Source organism: Nerophis ophidion, linkage group LG01, assembly GCF_033978795.1.
Source record: "Nerophis ophidion isolate RoL-2023_Sa linkage group LG01, RoL_Noph_v1.0, whole genome shotgun sequence".
Taxonomy (NCBI): domain Eukaryota; kingdom Metazoa; phylum Chordata; class Actinopteri; order Syngnathiformes; family Syngnathidae; genus Nerophis; species Nerophis ophidion.
In genome coordinates this window covers 1879174-1902038 of record NC_084611.1, presented here as the reverse complement: position 1 = coordinate 1902038, position 22865 = coordinate 1879174, and the positions used below count along the sequence as shown (strand labels likewise).

At 40.2% G+C, this 22865-nt stretch overlaps 2 protein-coding genes and 1 non-coding gene across 7 annotated transcripts in view; 1 reads left to right on the top strand and 2 right to left on the bottom strand.

Moving 5' to 3' along the window:
- mak16 (MAK16 homolog (S. cerevisiae)) overlaps nucleotides 1–3219 on the bottom strand; it is a 10065-nt gene extending 6846 nt beyond the window's left edge. For all 4 annotated transcript variants that reach the window (XM_061892796.1, XM_061892839.1, XM_061892892.1 and 1 more), the window contains exons 1-2: nucleotides 3027–3219; nucleotides 694–743 (exon numbers count right to left, since the gene is read on the bottom strand). In XM_061892796.1, the coding sequence (XP_061748780.1) occupies nucleotides 694–743; nucleotides 3027–3041 (65 nt within the window). In that variant the 5' untranslated portion in view covers nucleotides 3042–3219. The remainder of the gene's footprint in view (nucleotides 1–693; nucleotides 744–3026) is intronic.
- A 3331-nt stretch (nucleotides 3220–6550) lies between these two features.
- Nucleotides 6551–6649, bottom strand: LOC133562876 (small nucleolar RNA U13). Its single transcript, XR_009808924.1, has one exon. It is a non-coding gene; the product is annotated as a small nucleolar RNA U13 (small nucleolar RNA).
- Nucleotides 6650–6666: 17 nt separating this feature from the next.
- On the top strand, nucleotides 6667–20236 carry LOC133563045 (protein eva-1-like). 2 transcript variants are annotated; one of them, XM_061917079.1, is made up of 7 exons: nucleotides 6667–6857; nucleotides 17733–17892; nucleotides 17966–18001; nucleotides 19280–19330; nucleotides 19490–19856; nucleotides 19945–20099; nucleotides 20167–20236. In XM_061917079.1, the coding sequence occupies exons 5-7, from the start codon at nucleotides 19729–19731 to the stop codon at nucleotides 20193–20195; spliced, it is 312 nt and encodes a 103-aa protein (XP_061773063.1). In that variant the 5' UTR covers nucleotides 6667–6857; nucleotides 17733–17892; nucleotides 17966–18001; nucleotides 19280–19330; nucleotides 19490–19728; the 3' UTR covers nucleotides 20196–20236. The 2 variants fall into 2 exon arrangements, with proteins under 2 accessions (XP_061773063.1, XP_061772985.1); XM_061917001.1 differs by having other exon boundaries at nucleotides 6667–6861.
- The last annotated feature ends 2629 nt before the right edge of the window (nucleotides 20237–22865 follow it).

Genomic DNA, 22865 nt, shown 5'->3' with positions numbered 1-22865 from the left:
ACATGATGTTCTTCAAAAGTCATCGTGGTGAAAGTCAATGAACACATGATGTTCTTCAAAAGTCATTGTGGTGAAAGTCAATGAACACATGATGTTCTTCAAAAGTCATCGTGGTGAAAGTCAATGAACACATGAACGTGAGACGTTCTTTAAACGTCATTGTGGTGAAAGTCAATGAACACATGAACCTGAGATGTTCTTCAAAAGTCATCGTGGTGAAAGTCAATGAACACATGAACCTGAGATGTTCTTCAAAAGTCATTGTGGTGAAAGTCAATGAACACATGATGTTCTTCAAAAGTCATCGTGGTGAAAGTCAATGAACACATGATGTTCTTCAAAAGTCATCGTGGTGAAAGTCAATGAACACATGAACGTGAGACGTTCTTTAAACGTCATTGTGGTGAAAGTCAATGAACACATGAACCTGAGATGTTCTTCAAAAGTCATTGTGGTGAAAGTCAATGAACACATGAACCTGAGATGTTGTTCAAATGTCATTGTGGTGAAAGTCAATGAACACATGAACGTGAGACGTTCTTTAAACGTCATTGTGGTGAAAGTCAATGAACACATGAACCTGAGATGTTCTTCAAAAGTCATTGTGGTGAAAGTCAATGAACACATGATGTTCTTCAAAAGTCGGTGTGGTGAAAATCAATGAACACATGAATGTGAGATGTTCCAACTTACTTGACTTTATGTGAGCAGAACTGCCTGTTGCCAATAACGTCCCAAATCACCTGCAAGACAATCACATCACTTAAACTACTTAGTTACACTCATCACCTACTTACTTATATTTATCACCTAAACTACTTAGTTACACTCATCACCTACTTACTTATATTTATCAACTTCTTATCACCTAAACTACTTAGTTACAGTCATCACCTACTTACTTATATTTATCACCTTCTTATCACCTAAACTACTTAGTTACACTCATCACCTACTTACTTATATTTATCACCTTCTTATCACCTAAACTACTTAGTTACAGTCATCACCTACTTACTTATATTTATCACCTTCTTATCACCTAAACTACTTAGTTACAGTCATCACCTACTTACTTATATTTCTCACCTTCTTATCACCTAAACTACTTAGTTACACTCATCACCTACTTACTTATATTTCTCACCTTCTTATCACCTGAACTACTTAGTTACAGTCATCACCTGGACACACTAACTACTTAATTATATGAATCACCTAGAGACATTAACGAGTTAACGACCTATTCATCATCTTGTTATCAGTTAGAGACATAAACTAGCTAACCGTACAGTTAGTTATATTCATCCCCTTGTTATCAGTATATACATATACTAGCTAACCACACAGTTATATTCATCCCCTTGTTATCAGTATATACATATACTAGCTAACCACACAGTTATATTCATCGCCTTGTTATTAGTTGGAGACAAACTAGCCAACCATACATTTAGTTATATTCATTGCCTTGTTATTAGTTAGAGAGGTAGATACATAAGCTAAGTAATCACACAGTTAGTTGTATTCATTGCTTAGTTATCAGTTAGAGAGGTATATACATAAACTAACTAACCATACAGTTAGTTATATTCACTGCCTTGTTATCAATTAGAGAGGTACATACATAAACTAGCTAATTACACAGTTATTTATATTCATGACCTGGTTATCAGTTAGACACAAACTATTTTGTTACATTCATCACCTAGTTATCAGTTAGATACATAATCTAGTTATTATCACCTAGTTATCAGTTGGATAAATAAATAAGTTAGTTATATTCATCACCTAGTTATCAGTTAGATATTTAAACTAGTTATATTCATCACCTAGTTATCAGTTAGATATATAACTAGTTACAATTATGACCTAGTTATAAGTTAGATATTTAAATTAGTTAGTTATATTCATCACCTGGTTATAAGTTGGATATTTAAATTAGTCAGTTACATTTATGACCTAGTTATAAGTTAGATATTTAAATTAGTTAGTTACATTCATCACCTGGTTATAAGTTAGATATTTAAATTAGTTAGTTACATTCATCACCTGGTTATAAGTTAGATATTCAAATTAGTTAGTTACATTTATGACCTAGTTATAAGTTGGATATTTAAATTAGTTAGTTACATTCATCACCTGGTTATAAGTTAGATATTTAAATTAGTTAGTTACATTCATCATATGGTTATAAGTTAGATATTTAAACTAGTTAGTTACATTCATCACATGGTTATAAGTTAGATATTTAAATTAGTTAGTTACATTCATCATATGGTTATAAGTTAGATATTTAAATTAGTTAGTTACATTTATGACCTAGTTATAAGTTAGATATTTAAATTAGTTAGTTACATTCATCACCTGGTTATAAGTTAGATATTTAAATTAGTTAGTTACATTCATCACCTGGTTATAAGTTAGATATTCAAATTAGTTAGTTACATTTATGACCTAGTTATAAGTTGGATATTTAAATTAGTTAGTTACATTCATCACCTGGTTATAAGTTAGATATTTAAATTAGTTAGTTACATTCATCATATGGTTATAAGTTAGATATTTAAACTAGTTAGTTACATTCATCACATGGTTATAAGTTAGATATTTAAATTAGTTAGTTACATTCATCATATGGTTATAAGTTAGATATTTAAATTAGTCAGTTACATTTATGACCTAGTTATAAGTTAGATATTTAAATGAGTTAGTTACATTCATCACCTGGTTATAAGTTAGATATTTAAATGAGTTAGTTACATTCATCACCTGGTTATAAGTTAGATATTTAAACTAGTTAGTTACATTCATCACCTGGTTATCATTAGAGAGGACCTAGCCTACTAGCTAGCTGTTAGCTAACAACTTGTCATTTGTCCAAATAGCTGCATGTTGTAATGATCTACATGTTAGAAAATGAATAGAAGTCATGTTAAAGAGTGAAAATGAAGATAAAAGTTGAAGTTTAAAAGCCAGGTTAGCATGCTAAGGTTAGCACGAGGCTAAAAGGCGAGTATACTCACGTCGTCGTGCTGCATGTTGCCTGCTTGGCCGGCTAGTTCGAGGCTTGACTTTTCTTAACAAAGGAGGTGAAAATGTGAGAGTTTCGGCCAGAAAAAGCCTTTAAATGTGTTTTAGTCTGCTCTCACAGCCGCATGGGCCGCCAGCAAGTCGCCATCTTTGTTGTGCTTGGCCTGACATCTCGCGAGGTTTGCCTGCAGACAAGGAAACAACGCTCCCGACTTCCGGAAAAGGCTGACAAACATCGCGAGATCACACTGTGGCCTTTAGTATGGAAGTCCCTTTCTGACACGAAATTATTAAACATTACATATTAAATATTAAATATTTAATGTTTAATGTTTTATATTAACTATTAAATATTAAATATTACATGTCCATCCATCTATCCATCCATTTTCTACCCCTTATTCCCTTTGGGGTCGCGGGGGGGCGCTGCTGCCTCTCTCAGCTACAATCAGGCAGAACTATCAAATATTAGATATATCCCAGAGTGCAAGTGTGACTATTCAAATAGAAAGTCAAGACTATCAAAACTGTCCCACTTATGAGATGGAAATGGGAAATTATGAGTTAAGAAAAAAAATGTAAGTTACCGTATGAGAAAAAAAGTCAAAGTTATGGAGTAAAAGGTTAGAATTATGAGATAAAAAGTCAGAACTATTAGATAAGAAATTAAAACTTTGACTCATATGTCATAATCTCAACTTTTGTGTCATATGTTTGCCTTTTTATTTTAGAATTTGCACTTTTTTATCTCATATCTAAGAGTTGATTGTTTATTGTTTATTGTTTATTGTTTATTGTTGATTGTGAGCCAACTGTGGTGCTGAATTTCCCCCAGGGATCAATTAAGTAGTTTATATTCTATTCTATTCTATTCTATAATTTGAATTTTTTAAACTCATAATTAGATTTTTTTTAACTCCTAATTATTCCTTTTTATTTTTGAATTTTGATTTTTTTAATCTCACAATTTAGACTTTCTTTTCTCCTAATTTCGATTTTTTTAAAATCTCATATTTATGACTTTTTTAATCACATAACTTCCACTTTTAGTCTTACAAAAAATTCCAGTCATATCTAATTTTTTTGACTTTTCATTCTAAAATGATAACTTTTCCTCTCATCATTTTGACATTTTATCTCACAGTTTGGAATTAATGTATCATGACATACAATGTAAACATGTTTATCTCCTAATTTTGATGTCATATCTCATTACTGTAGTTTTTTTTATAATCATAATCTTAATTTTCACATCTCATAATTTCGACTTTTTAGTTTGTTGCATAATTATGACTTTTTATTGCATAGCTTTGACTTTATCTCACAATGTGGACTTTTTGATTAGATAATGATGACTTTGCCATCTTGTCATTTGCACGCCAAGCAGGGGTCACCAAGCAGGGGTCACTAAGCAGGGGTCACCAAGCAGGGGTCACCAAGCAGGGGTCACCAAGCAGGGGTCACCAAGCAGGGGTCACCAAGCAGGGGTCGCCAAGCAGGGGTCACCAAGCAGGGGTCACCAAGCAGGGGTCGCCAAGCAGGGGTCACCAACACCAGGTCGCCCGTAAGGACCAGATGAGTCGCCCGCTGGCCTGTTCTAAAAATAGCTCAAATAGCAGCACTTACCAGTGAGCTGCCTCTATTTTTTAAATTGTATTTATTTACTAGCAAGCTGGTCTCGCTTTGCTCGACATTTTTAATTCTAAGAGAGACAAAACTCAAATAGAATTTGAAAATCCAAGAAAATCCAATAAAGACTTGGTCTTCACTTGTTTAAATAAATTCATTTATTTTTTTACTTTGCTTCTTATAACTTTCAGAAAGAGAATTTTAGAGAAAAAAATACAACCTTAAAAATGATTTTAGGATTTTTAAACACATATAACTTTTTACCTTTTAAATCCCTTCCTCTTCTTTCCTGACAATTTCAATCAATGTTCAAGTATGTTTTTTAAATTGTAAAGAATAATAAATACATTTTAATTTAATTCTTCATTTTAGCTTCTGTTTTTTTTGATGAAGAATATTTGTGAAATATTTCTTCAAACTTATGATTAAAATTCCCCAAAAATATTCTGGCAGATCTAGAATATCTGTAGAATCAAATTTAAATCTTATTTCAAAGTCTCTTGAATTTCTTTATAAATTTTTGTTCTGGAAAATCTAGAAGAAATAATGATTTGTCTTTGTTAGAAATATAGCTTGGTCCAATTTGTTATATATTCTAACAAAGTGGGGCAGGTTAGCTCGGTTGGTAGAGCGGCTGTGCCAGCAACTTAAGGGTTGCAGGTTCGATTCCTGCTTGTGCCATCCTAGTCACTGCCGTTGTGTCCTTGGGCAAGACACTTGACCCACCTGCTCCCAGTGCCACCCACACTGCTTTAAATGGAACTTACATATTGGCTTTCACTATGTAAAGCGCTTTGAGTCACTAGAGAAAAAGCGCTATATAAATATAATTCACTTTAAGTGCAGATTGGATTTTAACTTATTTAAAACATGTCATCAAGATTCTAAAATTAATCGTAATCAGGAAAAATGACTAATGATGTTCTATAAATTCATTTTTTAATTTTTTCAAAAAAGATTCGAATTAGACAGTTTTTGTCTTCATTTTTTTCGGTGGAATTTTGAATTTTAAAGAGTCGAAATTGAAGATAAACTAAGTTTCAAAACTTAATTTTCATTTTTTTCGTTTTATCCCTTTTTTTAAACCGTAAATTGTTTATTTCATCACTTATTCTCTACAAAAAAACCTTCCGCAAGAGGAAAAAAAATGTATGACGGAATGACAGACAGAAATACCCAATTTTTTCATATACATATATATTTATTTATCAAAGGTAAATTGATCAAATTGGCTATTTCTGGCAATTTCTTGAAGTGTGTATCAAACTGGTAGCCCTTGGCATGAATCAGTAGCTCTTGCTGTCAAACAGGTTGCTGCCCCCTGCAGGCCAAGAGTGCACATTACTCCTGCACTGAATGACGTCACCTAGATGGTGATGTTTGTGCGCCGCAGTTTCAACTTCCTTTAGAAGTAAACACCATTAAAGTAGAATGTTGTCTAAACATGATCTTTAAACACTAACATCGTGTCTTTCCGCAGAAGAATTTTTTATTAATTTTTATTTAAAAAAAATAATAAGAAAACATTTTTTTTATTTTTTTTATTAAATCAACATAAAAAACACAATATACACTTACAATTAGTGCACCAACCACAAAAACCTCCCTTTGTCATGACAAAGAAAACAAACAAAAAAAGGACACCTCCCCCTCCCCCCCACCCGGGCCGCGGGACAATTGATTGATTGATTGATTGATACTTTTATTAGTAGATTGCACAGTTCAGTACATATTCCGTACAATTGACCACTAAATGGTAACACCCCAATAAGTTTTAAGTCGGGGTCCACCTTCATCAATTCATGGTATTATTATTATTACAAATTATTAAGCGTTGACCGGTCTTTATTGAACATTTAGGTGTGTTTGCCAGAGTGTTCCAGCGCACGATCAGACGGTCTGAGGCAGCCTGCGTAACAAGGTCGGTCGTGCCTTTCACGGAGTGTCCGTGAACGCACCAGTCATCACGCTCATGAACTGGAAAGATCATTTCGGCGCCGCCAACATGGCGGCCGCTCCTCTATGTCGCACACACACTTTACACTCATGGTGCTCACTAGTGTCACCGTCACTAGTCTCAACGTCACTGTGACGTCACAGCACACAGCAGACGTGGTCAATGTGCGACAAACACGATCTGACCTCATGTGGGATTTTATTTGCTCGAAGAAGAACCAGCGCTGCTGCGGTGCATTGTGGGTAGGCCTTCCCCGCCAGTGTTCAGCGTCATTTTGGCGGCGCTTGCTCGTCACGCATGCGTGTTTGTGTCTGCGTGTTTGTGTCTGCGCGCGTGTGTGTGTGTGTGTGTGTGTGTGTGTGTGTGTGTGTGTGTGTGTGTGTGTGTTATGTAAGTAGACAGCCAGGTAAGTCAAGCTGAGACATGCAGGTGTAAGATGTAGTTAGTCAGTCAGTCAGCAGGTATGTTGCAGCACACCTGGATGAGCAGCTGCTGGAACACTTCATACATGCTAACACTTTATACATGCTAACACTTTATACATGCTAACACTTTATACATGCTAACACTTTATGCATGCTAACACTTTATACATGCTAACACTTTATACATGCTAACAGTCCATACATGCTAACACTTTATACATGCTAACAGTCCATGCATGCTAACACTTTATACATGCTAACACTTTATACATGCTAACACTTTATGCATGCTAACACTTTATACATGCTAACAGTCCATACATGCTAACACTTTATACATGCTAACACTTTATACATGCTAACACTTTATACATGCTAACACTTTATACATGCAAACAGTCCATGCATGCTAACACTTTATACATGCTAACACTTTATACATGCTAACACTTTATACATGCTAACACTTTATACATGCTACCAGTCCATACATGCTAACACTTTATACATGCTAACACTTTATACATGCTAACACTTTATACATGCAAACAGTCCATGCATGCTAACACTTTATACATGCTAACACTTTATGCATGCTAACACTTTATACATGCTAACACTTTATACATGCTAACACTTTATACATGCTAACAGTCCATGCATGCTAACACTTTATACATGCTAACAGTCCATGCATGCTAACACTTTATACATGCTAACATTGCTTACATACTAGCATTTGATGCATGCTAACAGTTTCTGTGTGCTAACAATCTATGCATGCTAATAGTTTTGGAATGTTGACAGTTTCTACAAACCCTGTTTCCATATGAGTTGGGAAATGGTGTTAGATGTAAATATAAACAGAATACAATGATTTGCAAATCCTTTTCAAGCCATATTCAGTTGAATATGCTACAAAGACAACATATTTCATGTTCAAACTCATAAACTTAGTTTTTTTTTTGCAAATAATTAACTTGGAATTTCATGGCTGCGACACGTGCCAAAGTAGTTGGGAAAGGGCATGTTCACCACTGTGTTACATCACCTTTTCTTTTAACAACACTCAATAAACGTTTGGGAACTGAGGAAACTAATTGTTGAAGCTTTGAAAGTGGAATTCTTTCCCATTCTTGTTTTATGTAGAGCTTCAGTCCTTCAACAGTCCGGGGTCTCCGCTGTCCTATTTTACACTTCACACATTTTCCATGGGAGACAGGTCTGGACTGCAGGCGGGCCAGTCAAGTTCCCTGCACTCTTTTACTACGAAGCCACGCTGTTGTAACACATGGCTTGGCATTGTCTTGCTGAAATAAGCAGGGGCGTCCATGATGACAACATATGTTGTTCCAAAACCTGTATATACCTTTCAGCATTAATGGTGCCTTCACAGATGTGTAAGTTACCCATGCCTTGGGCACTAATACACCCCCATACCATCACACATGTGTAAGTTACCCATGCCTTGGGCACTAATACACCCCCATACCATCACACATGTGTAAGTTACCCATGTCTTGTTCACTAATACACCCCCATACCATCACAGATGTGTAAGTTACCCATGCCTTGTTCACTAATACACCCCCATACCATCACACATGTGTAAGTTAGTCATGTCTTGTTCACTAATACACCCCCATACCATCACACATGTGTAAGTTACCCATGTCTTGTTCACTAATACACCCCCATACCATCACACATGTGTAAGTTACCCATGTCTTGGGCACTAATACACCCCCATACCATCACACATGTGTAAGTTACCCATGTCTTGTTCACTAATACACCCCCATACCATCACACATGTGTAAGTTACCCATGTCTTGTTCACTAATACACCCCCATACCATCACACATGTGTAAGTTACCCATGTCTTGTTCACTAATACACCCCCATACCATCACACATGTGTAAGTTAGTCATGTCTTGTTCACTAATACACCCCCATACCATCACACATGTGTAAGTTACCCATGTCTTGTTCACTAATACACCCCCATACCATCACACATGTGTAAGTTACCCATGCCTTGGGCACTAATACACCCCCATACCATCACACATGTGTAAGTTACCCATGTCTTGGGCACTAATACACCCCCATACCACCACACATGTGTAAGTTACCCATGCCTTGGGCACTAATACACCCCCATACCATCACACATGTGTAAGTTACCCATGCCTTGTTCACTAATACACCCCCATACCATCACACATGTGTAAGTTACCCATGTCTTGGGCACTAATACACCCCCATACCATCACACATGTGTAAGTTACCCATGTCTTGTTCACTAATACACCCCCATACCATCACACATGTGTAAGTTACCCATGTCTTGTTCACTAATACACCCCCATACCATCACACATGTGTAAGTTAGTCATGTCTTGTTCACTAATACACCCCCATACCATCACACATGTGTAAGTTACCCATGTCTTGTTCACTAATACACCCCCATACCATCACACATGTGTAAGTTACCCATGCCTTGGGCACTAATACACCCCCATACCATCACACATGTGTAAGTTACCCATGCCTTGTTCACTAATACACCCCCATACCATCACACATGTGTAAGTTACCCATGTCTTGGGCACTAATACACCCCCATACCATCACACATGTGTAAGTTACCCATGTCTTGTTCACTAATACACCCCCATACCATCACACATGTGTAAGTTAGTCATGTCTTGTTCACTAATACACCCCCATACCATCACAGATGTGTAAGTTACCCATGCCTTGGGCACTAATACACCCCCATACCATCACACATGTGTAAGTTACCCATATCTTGTTCACTAATACACCCCCATACCATCACACATGTGTAAGTTACCCATGTCTTGTTCACTAATACACCCCCATACCATCACACATGTGTAAGTTAGTCATGTCTTGTTCACTAATACACCCCCATACCATCACACATGTGTAAGTTACCCATGCCTTGTTCACTAATACACCCCCATACCATCACACATGTGTAAGTTACCCATGTCTTGGGCACTAATACACCCCCATACCATCACACATGTGTAAGTTAGTCATGTCTTGTTCACTAATACACCCCCATACCATCACACATGTGTAAGTTAGTCATGTCTTGTTCACTAATACACCCCCATACCATCACACATGTGTAAGTTACCCATGTCTTGTTCACTAATACACCCCCATACCATCACACATGTGTAAGTTAGTCATGTCTTGTTCACTAATACACCCCCATACCATCACACATGTGTAAGTTACCCATGCCTTGTTCACTAATACACCCCCATACCATCACACATGTGTAAGTTACCCATGTCTTGTTCACTAATACACCCCCATACCATCACACATGTGTAAGTTACCCATGCCTTGGGCACTAATACACCCCCATACCATCACACATGTGTAAGTTACCCATGTCTTGGGCACTAATACACCCCCATACCACCACACATGTGTAAGTTACCCATGCCTTGGGCACTAATACACCCCCATACCATCACACATGTGTAAGTTACCCATGCCTTGTTCACTAATACACCCCCATACCATCACACATGTGTAAGTTACCCATGTCTTGGGCACTAATACACCCCCATACCATCACACATGTGTAAGTTACCCATGTCTTGTTCACTAATACACCCCCATACCATCACACATGTGTAAGTTAGTCATGTCTTGTTCACTAATACACCCCCATACCATCACACATGTGTAAGTTACCCATGTCTTGTTCACTAATACACCCCCATACCATCACACATGTGTAAGTTACCCATGCCTTGGGCACTAATACACCCCCATACCATCACACATGTGTAAGTTACCCATGCCTTGGGCACTAATACACCCCCATACCATCACACATGTGTAAGTTACCCATGCCTTGGGCACTAATACACCCCCATACCATCACACATGTGTAAGTTACCCATGTCTTGTTCACTAATACACCCCCATACCATCACAGATGTGTAAGTTACCCATGCCTTGTTCACTAATACACCCCCATACCATCACACATGTGTAAGTTACCCATATCTTGTTCACTAATACACCCCCATACCATCACACATGTGTAAGTTACCCATGTCTTGTTCACTAATACACCCCCATACCATCACACATGTGTAAGTTAGTCATGTCTTGTTCACTAATACACCCCCATACCATCACACATGTGTAAGTTACCCATGCCTTGTTCACTAATACACCCCCATACCATCACACATGTGTAAGTTAGTCATGTCTTGTTCACTAATACACCCCCATACCATCACACATGTGTAAGTTACCCATGTCTTGTTCACTAATACACCCCCATACCATCACACATGTGTAAGTTAGTCATGTCTTGTTCACTAATACACCCCCATACCATCACACATGTGTAAGTTACCCATGCCTTGTTCACTAATACACCCCCATACCATCACACATGTGTAAGTTACCCATGTCTTGTTCACTAATACACCCCCATACCATCACACATGTGTAAGTTACCCATGCCTTGGGCACTAATACACCCCCATACCATCACACATGTGTAAGTTACCCATGTCTTGGGCACTAATACACCCCCATACCACCACACATGTGTAAGTTACCCATGCCTTGGGCACTAATACACCCCCATACCATCACACATGTGTAAGTTACCCATGCCTTGTTCACTAATACACCCCCATACCATCACACATGTGTAAGTTACCCATGTCTTGGGCACTAATACACCCCCATACCATCACACATGTGTAAGTTACCCATGTCTTGTTCACTAATACACCCCCATACCATCACACATGTGTAAGTTAGTCATGTCTTGTTCACTAATACACCCCCATACCATCACACATGTGTAAGTTACCCATGTCTTGTTCACTAATACACCCCCATACCATCACACATGTGTAAGTTACCCATGCCTTGGGCACTAATACACCCCCATACCATCACACATGTGTAAGTTACCCATGCCTTGGGCACTAATACACCCCCATACCATCACACATGTGTAAGTTACCCATGCCTTGGGCACTAATACACCCCCATACCATCACACATGTGTAAGTTACCCATGTCTTGTTCACTAATACACCCCCATACCATCACAGATGTGTAAGTTACCCATGCCTTGTTCACTAATACACCCCCATACCATCACACATGTGTAAGTTAGTCATGTCTTGTTCACTAATACACCCCCATACCATCACACATGTGTAAGTTACCCATGTCTTGTTCACTAATGCACCCCCATACCATCACACATGTGTAAGTTACCCATGTCTTGTTCACTAATGCACCCCCATACCATCACACATGTGTAAGTTACCCATGCCTTGTTCACTAATACACCCCCATACCATCACACATGTGTAAGTTAGTCATGTCTTGTTCACTAATACACCCCCATACCATCACACATGTGTAAGTTACCCATGTCTTGTTCACTAATACACCCCCATACCATCACACATGTGTAAGTTACCCATGTCTTGGGCACTAATACACCCCCATACCATCACACATGTGTAAGTTACCCATGTCTTGTTCACTAATACACCCCCATACCATCACACATGTGTAAGTTACCCATGTCTTGTTCACTAATACACCCCCATACCATCACAGATGTGTAAGTTACCCATGCCTTGGGCACTAATACACCCCCATACCATCACACATGTGTAAGTTACCCATGCCTTGGGCACTAATACACCCCCATACCATCACACATGTGTAAGTTACCCATGCCTTGGGCACTAATACACCCCCATACCATCACACATGTGTAAGTTAGTCATGTCTTGTTCACTAATACACCCCCATACCATCACACATGTGTAAGTTACCCATGTCTTGGGCACTAATACACCCCCATACCATCACACATGTGTAAGTTACCCATGTCTTGTTCACTAATACACCCCCATACCATCACAGATGTGTAAGTTACCCATGCCTTGTTCACTAATACACCCCCATACCATCACACATGTGTAAGTTAGTCATGTCTTGTTCACTAATACACCCCCATACCATCACACATGTGTAAGTTACCCATGTCTTGTTCACTAATACACCCCCATACCATCACACATGTGTAAGTTACCCATGTCTTGTTCACTAATACACCCCCATACCATCACACATGTGTAAGTTACCCATGTCTTGTTCACTAATACACCCCCATACCATCACACATGTGTAAGTTACCCATGTCTTGGGCACTAATACACCCCCATACCATCACACATGTGTAAGTTACCCATGTCTTGTTCACTAATACACCCCCATACCATCACACATGTGTAAGTTACCCATGTCTTGTTCACTAATACACCCCCATACCATCACACATGTGTAAGTTACCCATGTCTTGTTCACTAATACACCCCCATACCATCACACATGTGTAAGTTACCCATGTCTTGTTCACTAATACACCCCCATACCATCACACATGTGTAAGTTACCCATGTCTTGGGCACTAATACACCCCCATACCATCACACATGTGTAAGTTACCCATGTCTTGGGCACTAATACACCCCCATACCATCACACATGTGTAAGTTACCCATGTCTTGTTCACTAATACACCCCCATACCATCACACATGTGTAAGTTACCCATGCCTTGTTCACTAATACACCCCCATACCATCACACATGTGTAAGTTACCCATGTCTTGGGCACTAATGCACCCCCATACCATCACACATGCTGGCTTTTACACTTTGCGTCGATAACAGTCTGGATGGTTATTTTCCTCTTTGTTCTGGAGGACACCACGTCTTCTGTTTCCAAATATAATTTGAAATGTGGACTCGTCAGACCACAGAACACTTTTCCACTTTGCATCAGTCCATCTTAGATGATCTCGGGCCCAGAGAAGCCGGCGGCGTTCCTGGGTGTTGTTGATAAATGGCTTTGGCTTTGCATAGTAGAGTTTTAACTTGCACTTACAGATGTAGCGACCAACTGTAGTTACTGACAGTGGTTTTATGAAGTGTTCCTGAGGTCATGTGGTGATATCCTTTACACACTGATGTCGGTTTTTGATGCAGTACCGCCAGAGGGATCAAAAGTCTGTAATATCATGGCTTACGTGCAGTGATTTCTCCAGATTCTCTGAACCTTTTGATGATTTTACGGAGTGTAGATGGTAAAATCCCTAAATTCCTTGCAATAGCTCGTTGAGAAATGTTGTTCTAAAACTGTCCAACAATTGCTTATTAACTATTCAGGCTAACAGTTGAATCCTGTTTACAGTTTGTTCATGCTAACAGTTGATGTACACTAACAGTTTATGTACACTAACAGTTGATGTCCACTAACAGTTGATGTCCACTAACAGTTGATGTACACTAACAGTTGATGTCCACTAACAGTTGATGTCCACTAACAGTTGATGTACACTAACAGTTGATGTCCACTAACAGTTGATGTCCACTAACAGTTGATGTGCACTAACAGTTGATGTACACTAACAGTTGATGTCCACTAACAGTTGATGTACACTAACAGTTGATGTACACTAACAGTTGATGTCCACTAACAGTTGATGTCCACTAACAGTTGATGTACACTAACAGTTGATGTCCACTAACAGTTGATGTACACTAACAGTTTATGTACACTAACAGTTGATGTCCACTAACAGTTGATGTACACTAACAGTTGATGTCCACTAACAGTTGATGTGCACTAACAGTTGATGTCCACTAACAGTTGATGTGCACTAACAGTTGATGTGCACTAACAGTTGATGTCCACTAACAGTTGATGTACACTAACAGTTGATGTACACTAACAGTTGATGTCCACTAACAGTTGATGTCCACTAACAGTTGATGTACACTAACAGTTGATGTCCACTAACAGTTGATGTGCACTAACAGTTGATGTACACTAACAGTTGATGTCCACTAACAGTTGATGTACACTAACAGTTGATGTCCACTAACAGTTGATGTCCACTAACAGTTGATGTACACTAACAGTTGATGTCCACTAACAGTTGATGTACACTAACAGTTTATGTACACTAACAGTTGATGTCCACTAACAGTTGATGTACACTAACAGTTGATGTCCACTAACAGTTGATGTGCACTAACAGTTGATGTCCACTAACAGTTGATGTGCACTAACAGTTGATGTACACTAACAGTTGATGTCCACTAACAGTTGATGTACACTAACAGTTGATGTCCACTAACAGTTGATGTCCACTAACAGTTGATGTACACTAACAGTTGATGTCCACTAACAGTTGATGTACACTAACAGTTGATGTACACTAACAGTTGATGTACACTAACAGTTTATGTACACTAACAGTTGATGTACACTAACAGTTGATGTACACTAACAGTTGATGTGCACTAACAGTTGATATACACTAACAGTTGATGTACACTAACAGTTGATGTACACTAACAGTTGATGTGCACTAACAGTTGATGTCCACTAACAGTTGATGTACACTAACAGTTGATGTACACTAACAGTTGATGTCCACTAACAGTTGATGTCCACTAACAGTTGATGTCCACTAACAGTTGATGTCCACTAATAGTTGATGTCCACTAACAGTTGATGTCCACTAACAGTTGATGTGCACTAACAGTTGATGTCCACTAACAGTTGATGTACACTAACAGTTGATGTCCACTAATAGTTGATGTACACTAACAGTTGATGTACACTAACAGTTGATGTCCACTAACAGTTGATGTCCACTAACAGTTGATGTACACTAACAGTTGATGTGCACTAACAGTTGATGTCCACTAACAGTTGATGTACACTAACAGTTGATGTACACTAACAGTTGATGTACACTAACAGTTGATGTGCACTAACAGTTGATGTCCACTAACAGTTGATGTCCACTAACAGTTGATGTCCACTAACAGTTGATGTACACTAACAGTTGATGTGCACTAACAGTTGATGTCCACTAACAGTTGATGTCCACTAACAGTTGATGTCCACTAACAGTTGATGTACACTAACAGTTTATGTCCACTAACAGTTGATGTCCACTAACAGTTGATGTCCACTAACAGTTGATGTACACTAACAGTTGATGTACACTAACAGTTGATGTACACTAACAGTTGATGTGCACTAACAGTTGATGTACACTAACAGTTGATGTACACTAACAGTTGATGTGCACTAACAGTTGATGTCCACTAACAGTTGATGTCCACTAACAGTTGATGTCCACTAACAGTTGATGTACACTAACAGTTTATGTCCACCAACAGTTGATGTCCACTAACAGTTGATGTCCACTAACAGTTGATGTCCACTAACAGTTGATGTACACTAACAGTTGATGTCCACTAACAGTTGATGTCCACCAACAGTTGATGTCCACTAACAGTTGATGTACACTAACAGTTGATGTACACTAACAGTTGATGTCCACTAACAGTTGATGTCCACTAACAGTTGATGTCCACTAATAGTTGATGTCCACTAACAGTTGATGTCCACTAACAGTTGATGTGCACTAACAGTTGATGTCCACTAACAGTTGATGTACACTAACAGTTGATGTCCACTAATAGTTGATGTACACTAACAGTTGATGTACACTAACAGTTGATGTCCACTAACAGTTGATGTCCACTAACAGTTGATGTACACTAACAGTTGATGTGCACTAACAGTTGATGTCCACTAACAGTTGATGTACACTAACAGTTGATGTACACTAACAGTTGATGTACACTAACAGTTGATGTACACTAACAGTTTATGTCCACTAACAGTTGATGTCCACTAACAGTTGATGTCCACTAACAGTTGATGTACACTAACAGTTGATGTACACTAACAGTTGATGTACACTAACAGTTGATGTGCACTAACAGTTGATGTACACTAACAGTTGATGTACACTAACAGTTGATGTGCACTAACAGTTGATGTCCACTAACAGTTGATGTCCACTAACAGTTGATGTCCACTAACAGTTGATGTACACTAACAGTTTATGTCCACCAACAGTTGATGTCCACTAACAGTTGATGTCCACTAACAGTTGATGTCCACTAACAGTTGATGTACACTAACAGTTGATGTCCACTAACAGTTGATGTCCACCAACAGTTGATGTCCACTAACAGTTGATGTACACTAACAGTTGATGTCCACTAACAGTTGATGTCCACTAACAGTTGATGTCCACTAACAGTTGATGTACACTAACAGTTGATGTACACTAACAGTTGATGTCCACTAACAGTTGATGTACACTAACAGTTTATGTCCACTAACAGTTGATGTACACTAACAGTTGATGTCCACTAACAGTTGATGTACACTAACAGTTGATGTCCACTAACAGTTGATGTACACTAACAGTTGATGTACACTAACAGTTGATGTCCACTAACAGTTGATGTCCACTAACAGTTGATGTACACTAACAGTTGATGTACACTAACAGTTTATGTGCACTAACAGTTGATGTACACTAACAGTTGATGTGCACTAACAGTTGATGTACACTAACAGTTGATGTACACTAACAGTTGATGTACACTAGCGCTCCTCCCAGGTGAATACTTGTTGTTAGCAAGTGGACTGAAAGCTGAAGAAGACTAAAGCTAAGATTTACAGCACAGTTTCTGACAGGTGTGTCCCACCTGGACGAAGGGGCCCACTTCCTGCTGGGGGCGGGACATGTGCGTGCTTGTCTCGGGTCTTTAAATAGCAGCGCGGCTCAGATGCTAACCTTCACTGCTGCTGCTGGAGAACATCATCATGAAGCTTCTCAAGATGCTAACCTTCACATGTGAGTCAGAAAGTAAGACCAGAGAGTCTGAAAGATGTGGTCCTCAACTTCTGACATCTTTTTGTCTTTCTAGTGGCGGCCACCATCTACCTGCTAACTCACAGTGCTGGTAAGTAATTCTACCTGCTAACTCAGTGCTGGTAAGTTGTCACTCCTCAAGCTAAGTGTGTTCTTCTTCACGGAGCACCACACTAGTGACTCTTCAATTAAACACCAGCTGGATGACTACTGCGAGGATGCTAACTTAGCACACCGTTTTTAGCATCTTGAAAATGTGTCAAAATGGCCGCATTTCAAGTTAGCACACCTGTAATGAACATAGACTCTAAAATAAACTGTTAAAGGTCATTTTTTAGTTAATGCTAAAGGTTTATACATGCTAACAGTTTATACATGCTAACAGTTTATACATGCTAACAGTTTATACATGCTAACAGTTTGTGCATGCTAACAGTTTATGTATGCTAATAGTTTATAGATGCTAACAGTTTTTGCATGCTAAAAGTTTATACATGCTAACAGTTTGTGCATGCTAACAGTTTATACATGCTAACAGTTTATGCATGCTAATAGTTTGTGCATGCTAACAGTTTGTGCATGCTAACAGTTTGTCCATGCTAACAGTTTATGCATGCTAACAGTTTGTGCATGCTAACAGTTTATACATGCTAACAGTTTATGCATGCTAATATTTTGTACATGCTAACAGTTTGTGCATGCTAACAGTTTGTCCATGCTAACAGTTTATGCATGCTAATAGTTTATACATGCTAACAGTTTGTGCATGCTAACAGTTTATACATGCTAACAGTTTATGCATGCTAATAGTTTATACATGCTAACAGTTTGTGCATGCTAAAAGTTTATACATGCTAACAGTTTATACATGCTAATAGTTAATGCATGCTAATAGTTTATACATGCTAACAGTTTGTGCATGCTAACATTTTATACATGCTAAAAGTTTATACATGCTAACAGTTTATGCATGCTAATAGTTTATACATGCTAACAGTTTGTGCATGCTAACAGTTTATACATGCTAACAGTTTATACATGCTAACAGTTTATGCATGCTAACAGTTTGTGCATGCTAATAGTTTATACATGCTAACAGTTTGTGCATGCTAACAGTTTATACATTCTTACAGATTTAAATGCTAACAGTTTGTGCATGCTAACAGTTTATACATGCTAATAATGTATCCATGCTAACAGTTTGTGCATGCTAACAGTTTATACATTCTTACAGATTTAAATGCTAATAGTTTGTGCATGCTAACAGTTTATACATGCTAATAATGTATCCATGCTAACAGTTTGTGCATGCTAACAGTGTATAAATGCTAACAGTCGACCCATGCTAATGTGGATGATGCATCAACAGAGGGCGTGGTCGTCTACGCCTGTCATAACGACACAGCGGTGATGTCATGTGGTAAGACCACACACACACACACACACACACACACACACACACACACACACACACACACACACGCACACACACGCACACACTTCTATGAAGGTCAAGATTGACGTCAATGTGTGTGTGTGTGTGTGTGTGTGTGTGTGTGTGTGTGTGTGTGTGTTGCAGAGGTGGGCAGCAAGATGCAGCTGCATCACATCCTGTACAAAGTGGGCGTGGGCACCCGCTGTGGCGAGGGCAAGCGTCACCCTGACGACGGGCCTGACACCTTCTGCTCCTTCCCCTGGGCGGACATGGTGGTGGAGGACCTGTAAGAGTGGGCGGGGCCTTTGCCCGACAGGAAGTGCTGCTGACGTGTGTGTGTGTGTGTGTGTGTGTGTGTGTGTGTTGCAGAGGTGGGCAGCAAGATGCAGCTGCATCACATCCTGTACAAAGTGGGCGTGGGCACCCGCTGTGGCGAGGGCAAGCGTCACCCTGACGACGGGCCTGACACCTTCTGCTCCTTCCCCTGGGCGGACATGGTGGTGGAGGACCTGTAAGAGTGGGCGGGGCCTTTGCCCGACAGGAAGTGCTGCTGACGTGTGTGTGTGTGTGTGTGTGTGTGTGTGTGTGTGTGTGTGCAGGTGTGGCAACAGGCGCACATGTGAGGTTCCTGTCACTGAGGTGGTGTTTGGAGAATATCCCTGCAAGGAGACCACCCGCTACCTGGAGGTCTCTTACACCTGTGTCCTACCCAGCAGCCCACCTGACCCCGCCCCCGCCCCCGCCAAGGCTGACTGTATGCACACACACACACACACACACTATGAAGGGTGTGAACTTTGACCCCAGGTGTTGTGTTCCAGGTGACATCAAAGAGGAGACCCGCGTGTGAACTTCCTGTTGATGATACAACAATAAAAGTTCTTTCTCTCACATGTGTATTGTTTATTTATCATCTGGGGGGTGCAGGTACTAATAGGGCGCTGCAACATTGTCACACTCCCTCTCATTTTGTGAATTGTGAATTATATTTATATAGCGCTTTTCTCTAGTGACTCAAAGCACTTTACATAGTGAAAGCCAATATGTAAGTTCCATTTAAAGCAGTGTGGGTGGCACTGGGAGCAGGTGGGTCAAGTGTCTTGCCCAAGGACACAACGGCAGTGACTAGGATGGCGGAAGCGGGAATCGAACCTGCAACCCTGAAGTTGCTGGCACGGCCGCTCTACCAACCGAGCTATACCACATAAAGTAAAAAGGGCGCCTGCATACTTTGACTTCCCAACATGTGGCCCTAGGGCAGGGGCCACAGGAGCCACATGCAGCTCTTTAGCGCCGCCCTAGTGGCTCTCTGGAGCTCTTTCAGGAAATGAGGGGAGAAAAACATATTTTTAGTTTTAATATAGTTTCTGTAGGAGGACAAACATGACACAAAGCTCCCTAATTGTTATAAAACACACTGTTTATATTAAACATGCTTCACTGATTCCAGTATTTGGCGAGCGCCGTTTTGTCCTACTCATTCTGGCGGTCCTTGAACTCACCGTAGTTTGTTTACATGTATAACTTTCTCCGACTGTCTAAGACGTGTTTTATGACACTTCTTTTTCTGTCTCATTTTGTCCACCAGACTTTTAATGTTGAATTTTGTTGATGTTATTGACTTGTGTGGAGTGTTAATCAGACATATTTGCTCACTGCAAGCTAATCCATGCTAACATGCTATTTAGGCTAGCTATATTGCATCATTATGTCTCATTTGTAGCTATATTGGAGCTCTTTTAGTTTCCTTTAAGTCCTCTTAATTTAATTTATATCTCATGACACACTATCTGTATCTTTTAAGTTTGTTTTGTGACTCCAGACAGATTTGTTTTGGTATTTTTGGTCCAATATGTCTCTTTCAACATTTTAGGTTGCCGACCCCTGCCTTAGGTGAAAGAAGTATGGAGTAAGAAAACAGATGTTGATGTTTTTTGGCTGTTGTTTTTTTCACATAAAAAATGTGTATAAAATACAAGAGGTGGCGACTTGTCCAGGGTGTACCCCGCCTTCCGCCCGATTGTAGCTGAGATTGGCGCCCCCCGCGACCCCGAAAGGGAATAAGCGGTAGAAAATGGATGGATGGAACTGAGGAAATAGAAAAAAGGGGCGTGTACAACATCACCTGGGCGGGACTTACCTTTTCACCTTCTTATACAGTTTTTGAACAAATGATGTTCATGGTAATAGGAATTTATTGACGGCCCCTAAGTGGGAGGGCTGCCCCCCCCCCCATGAAAGTGTAACTTGTATGAAGTTAAAGACAATAAAACATAGTTGGAAGAAGAAGAAGTCTTCCTGGTCGTTACTTGAGAAGCTTCTAGAAGGTTTCTGCATGTCCGGGGGCCTCGGATCAGACACGTCTCAACCAGCTGGAGAATGTGGACTATGTTCTCTGCCTGCAGCCTCAGGCCCGGTCCGACCGGATCCCTGCGAGTCTACCAGAAGACACTTTCTGCCTGGCTGTCAAACACCTAGTTCTGCTTTTTCAGGTGTGACCATGGACCCTCTGGTTAAGTCAACTAGACTCATGCCCAGGTGTGACCATGGACCCTCTGGTTAAGTCAACTAGACTCATGCCCAGGTGTGACCATGGACCCTCTGGTTAAGTCAACCAGACTCATGCCCAGGTGTGACCATGGACCCTCTGGTTAAGTCAACCAGACTCATGCCCAGGTGTGACCATGGACCCTCTGGTTAAGTCAACCAGACTCATGCCCAGGTGTGACCATGGACCCTCTGGTTAAGTCAACCAGACTCAGACTCATGCCCAGGTGTGACCATGGACCCTCTGGTTAAGTCAACCAGACTCATGCCCAGGTGTGACCATGGACCCTCTGGTTAAGTCAACCAGACTCATGCCCAGGTGTGACCATGGACCCTCTGGTTAAGTAACACAACCAGACTCATGCCCAGGTGTGACCATGGACCCTCTGGTTAAGTCAACCAGACTCATGCCCAGGTGTGACCATGGACCCTCTGGTTAAGTCAACCAGACTCATGCCCAGGTGTGACCATGGACCCTCTGGTTAAGTCAACTAGACTCATGCCCAGGTGTGACCATGGACCCTCTGGTTAAGTCAACCAGACTCATGCCCAGGTGTGACCATGGACCCTCTGGTTAAGTCAACCAGACTCATGCCCAGGTGTGACCATGGACCCTCTGGTTAAGTCAACCAGACTCATGCCCAGGTGTGACCATGGACCCTCTGGTTAAGTCAACCAGACTCATGCCCAGGTGTGACCATGGACCCTCTGGTTAAGTCAACCAGACTCATGCCCAGGTGTGACCATGGACCCTCTGGTTAAGTCAACTAGACTCATGCCCAGGTGTGACCATGGACCCTCTGGTTAAGTCAACTAGACTCATGCCCAGGTGTGACCATGGACCCTCTGGTTAAGTCAACCAGACTCATGCCCAGGTGTGACCATGGACCCTCTGGTTAAGTCAACTAGACTCATGCCCAGGTGTGACCATGGACCCTCTGGTTAAGTCAACCAGACTCAGACTCATGCCCAG

Coding starts and splice junctions, on each gene's coding strand:
- LOC133563045 (XM_061917079.1), top strand. CDS start 19,729: ATGCAGCTGCATCACATCCTGTACAAAGTGGGCGTGGGCACCCGCTGT. Junction 19,857..19,944: donor GACATGGTGGTGGAGGACCT/GTAAGAGTGGGC, acceptor GTGTGTGTGCAG/GTGTGGCAACAGGCGCACAT. Junction 20,100..20,166: donor CGCCCCCGCCAAGGCTGACT/GTATGCACACAC, acceptor GTTGTGTTCCAG/GTGACATCAAAGAGGAGACC.